Source organism: Engraulis encrasicolus, chromosome 4, assembly GCF_034702125.1.
Source record: "Engraulis encrasicolus isolate BLACKSEA-1 chromosome 4, IST_EnEncr_1.0, whole genome shotgun sequence".
Taxonomy (NCBI): domain Eukaryota; kingdom Metazoa; phylum Chordata; class Actinopteri; order Clupeiformes; family Engraulidae; genus Engraulis; species Engraulis encrasicolus.
Window position 1 is genome coordinate 1142501 of NC_085860.1, and position 2500 is coordinate 1145000.

The 2500-nt window shown below is 40.0% G+C and overlaps 1 protein-coding gene across 1 annotated transcript in view; it reads right to left on the bottom strand.

Annotated features, from left to right (window-relative positions):
* The window catches only part of LOC134447137 (integrin alpha-11-like), a 69164-nt gene that overhangs the window by 41938 nt on the left and 24726 nt on the right, over positions 1 to 2500 (bottom strand). Inside the window, exons 3-4 of the mRNA XM_063196443.1 lie at positions 1343 to 1452; positions 288 to 379 (exon numbers count right to left, since the gene is read on the bottom strand). Coding sequence (XP_063052513.1) covers positions 288 to 379; positions 1343 to 1452 — 202 coding nt within the window. The remainder of the gene's footprint in view (positions 1 to 287; positions 380 to 1342; positions 1453 to 2500) is intronic.

The window sequence follows — 2500 nt, forward strand, 5'->3', positions numbered from 1 at the left end:
AAGGTATCAACTTAAAGAGGAAAACTCCGCACCCACAAACTACGTCTCATTATTTATTTATAGATTACCACCATGTCCACAAGCAAACGCGTTTCGGCTATAAAGCCTTCAGTGACCACGCACTGATGAAGGCTTGATGGCTGAAACGCGTTTGCTTGTGGACATGCTGGTAATCTATGAATAAATAATGAGACGTAGTTTGTGAGTGCGGATTTTTCTTCTTTAACCACATATGCTCAGAACACAAGAGTGCTGAATTATCAGTGCAACATTTACGGTGTACTCACCACAAAACTCCCGTCATTAGGATTGGCTGCTAGTGACATTCCAATTCTCATCTTGTCTTTGCGGCCCGAGGGTAACCCCATAGAATTGCTCCCTATTGGAAGGTGAATGAGCAGTGAAAAATGGGGTGTCATATGGGCCTAAATCCAGAGAGAGTATTTACAACAATGTGGAGTCAAAAGACTCTAAAACTGGAGTCAGAAGACAGTGTAAAATTCTACAGGTGGCCTGTGTCATTTCAACTCTACTACAGTTCGTAATATTTATACAGTATCGACTAGAATGAACAATGTTACATGTGAAAAAGTCGCTCAGAGTAAAATAAACACTTTTTCTGAGTGGGACCAAATGTTATCTGAACTGGAATTGACTTCAACTCTTTAAGACTGGTAGGCTACTGGTAAAGATGTACAGTAGACTACACCAACACAGCGGTCCACAAGAATGTGAACTCAGAGAGTGAAAACAGGAGCATTACGATTTCTACATGTAGGCAACATTGTTAAAATAAGTAATGTTTTATTTTGCTAATAAAGCAGAGTGGGTTTTCTTGGGTGGGAGGCAAAGTTGATTTTCATGTAATGTACTGTTACTGGAAAACAAGGACATCTTGTCCTCACAGTCTGTTGATCATGCTCATTGCACACCAACAGATAATAACCAACAGATGACTCATTAAAAAGTCACTGAATACTTTTGTTTCCTTTCCAGTTAGCTTATTTCCAGAATTTATGCTGCACATTTACAAATGTTGTATTGTTTGGGAAATATTTACTACCCCCATCCGTTTCTAAGTTCTCCTTATAGCTTGGATGTTAGCACTTTCCAGAACCTCTCCATGTATCCACCATTTTGAATTTCCAGTCCTAGACATCTTTGAATGCAAAACCTGCTCTGGTCCAACCAGTAAATATTAGTTTATTTACTTACTACTTAATGTAAAAGATCAATGCAAAAGATCAATCAATCATCAAACTACTAAAGCACTGGACCTTTAAGAGTTTACAAACACTGAGCCTTATAGTTCACCGTTTCCCAGATTGCTATGTTCTCTTACCCAAATCGAGGCGGGTGCACTGGGCATCAGGCTGGGTGTCCATGGGGCATCTGTACACGTCTCCAGTCTGGTGCTCTCCACTGCTCTCAAACGGGGCTCCTACAAGCAACCTGCAACACATGATATGAACATGTGGGTCAGAGACGTTTTTTAGGCTCGTTCAGAGACGTTCAGGCGTTGCAACGGCATTTAATGCCCATAAATTAATTAGTAATTGGTAGTTGATATGCTGCAAGGAATATGCTTCTTAGATAGTCCACTAAAAACAAACAAGCAAAAAAATCCATACAATCCATACAAACTGACTGTCGTAGCGCCACCCTGACGTGTGCTGCTGCTGAAACATCACTGGTCCATGTACAAGAGTTAGTTCTTAAGGCTTAATTAATGCCTAAGGCACCTACAAAAACGCCTGTCCTAATGTCCTTTTTGGGAAAGGTGCCCTCAGCCTATAAAAATGTAGATGTCTCAGCCTCCAAATTGCATAAAAACATGAAATATGTTGCATTTAAAAGCTAAGCCCTTCATCTTAAAATAGAATGTATTCAATCTAACATACCCACATTTTAATAACAAAATCTCAAATCTCATGAGCCTGAAGGCTGCGTCCATGCAGCTTCAGGTGCCTGGGCCAATGTTTTGTATACGCAGCATCCAGCGTCAATGGGTTAAAAATATGGCCCTGATATAAATTTGCTGTTACCCGAAAGGCAATGGCCAAATTGCATTGTATTACTAAAGACTCTGTGTAATGTCATAGTAACATAGGTGGTCTTTTCAATGTACACCTTTCCATTTCATCCACCGTTCCATTTCATAGTACACTGTTCCATTGGCAGAACAGCCATATATGTGGAGGCTTTGTTAAAAACTCACTATTCACATTAGATTACTTGACATGTTATGGCACACATAGCACCATCACTTCTGATATACGTAATTGCTTACTGTAGTGATTCTCTAACTGTGGGCCAGGGCACATACTCGAAAGTATTCCAAGTGGGCCTTGAAATCAGTTTCTAAAAATAAACGTAATATTTTTGTCTGTGTTGCTGTTGACTATCTATTTGAGTTGTATTGTTTATTGTGTCAGAGGTGGGCCCGAACATTTGTGAAATTTTGGAGTGGGTTCCAAGCTGGAATAGGTTGGAAACCCCT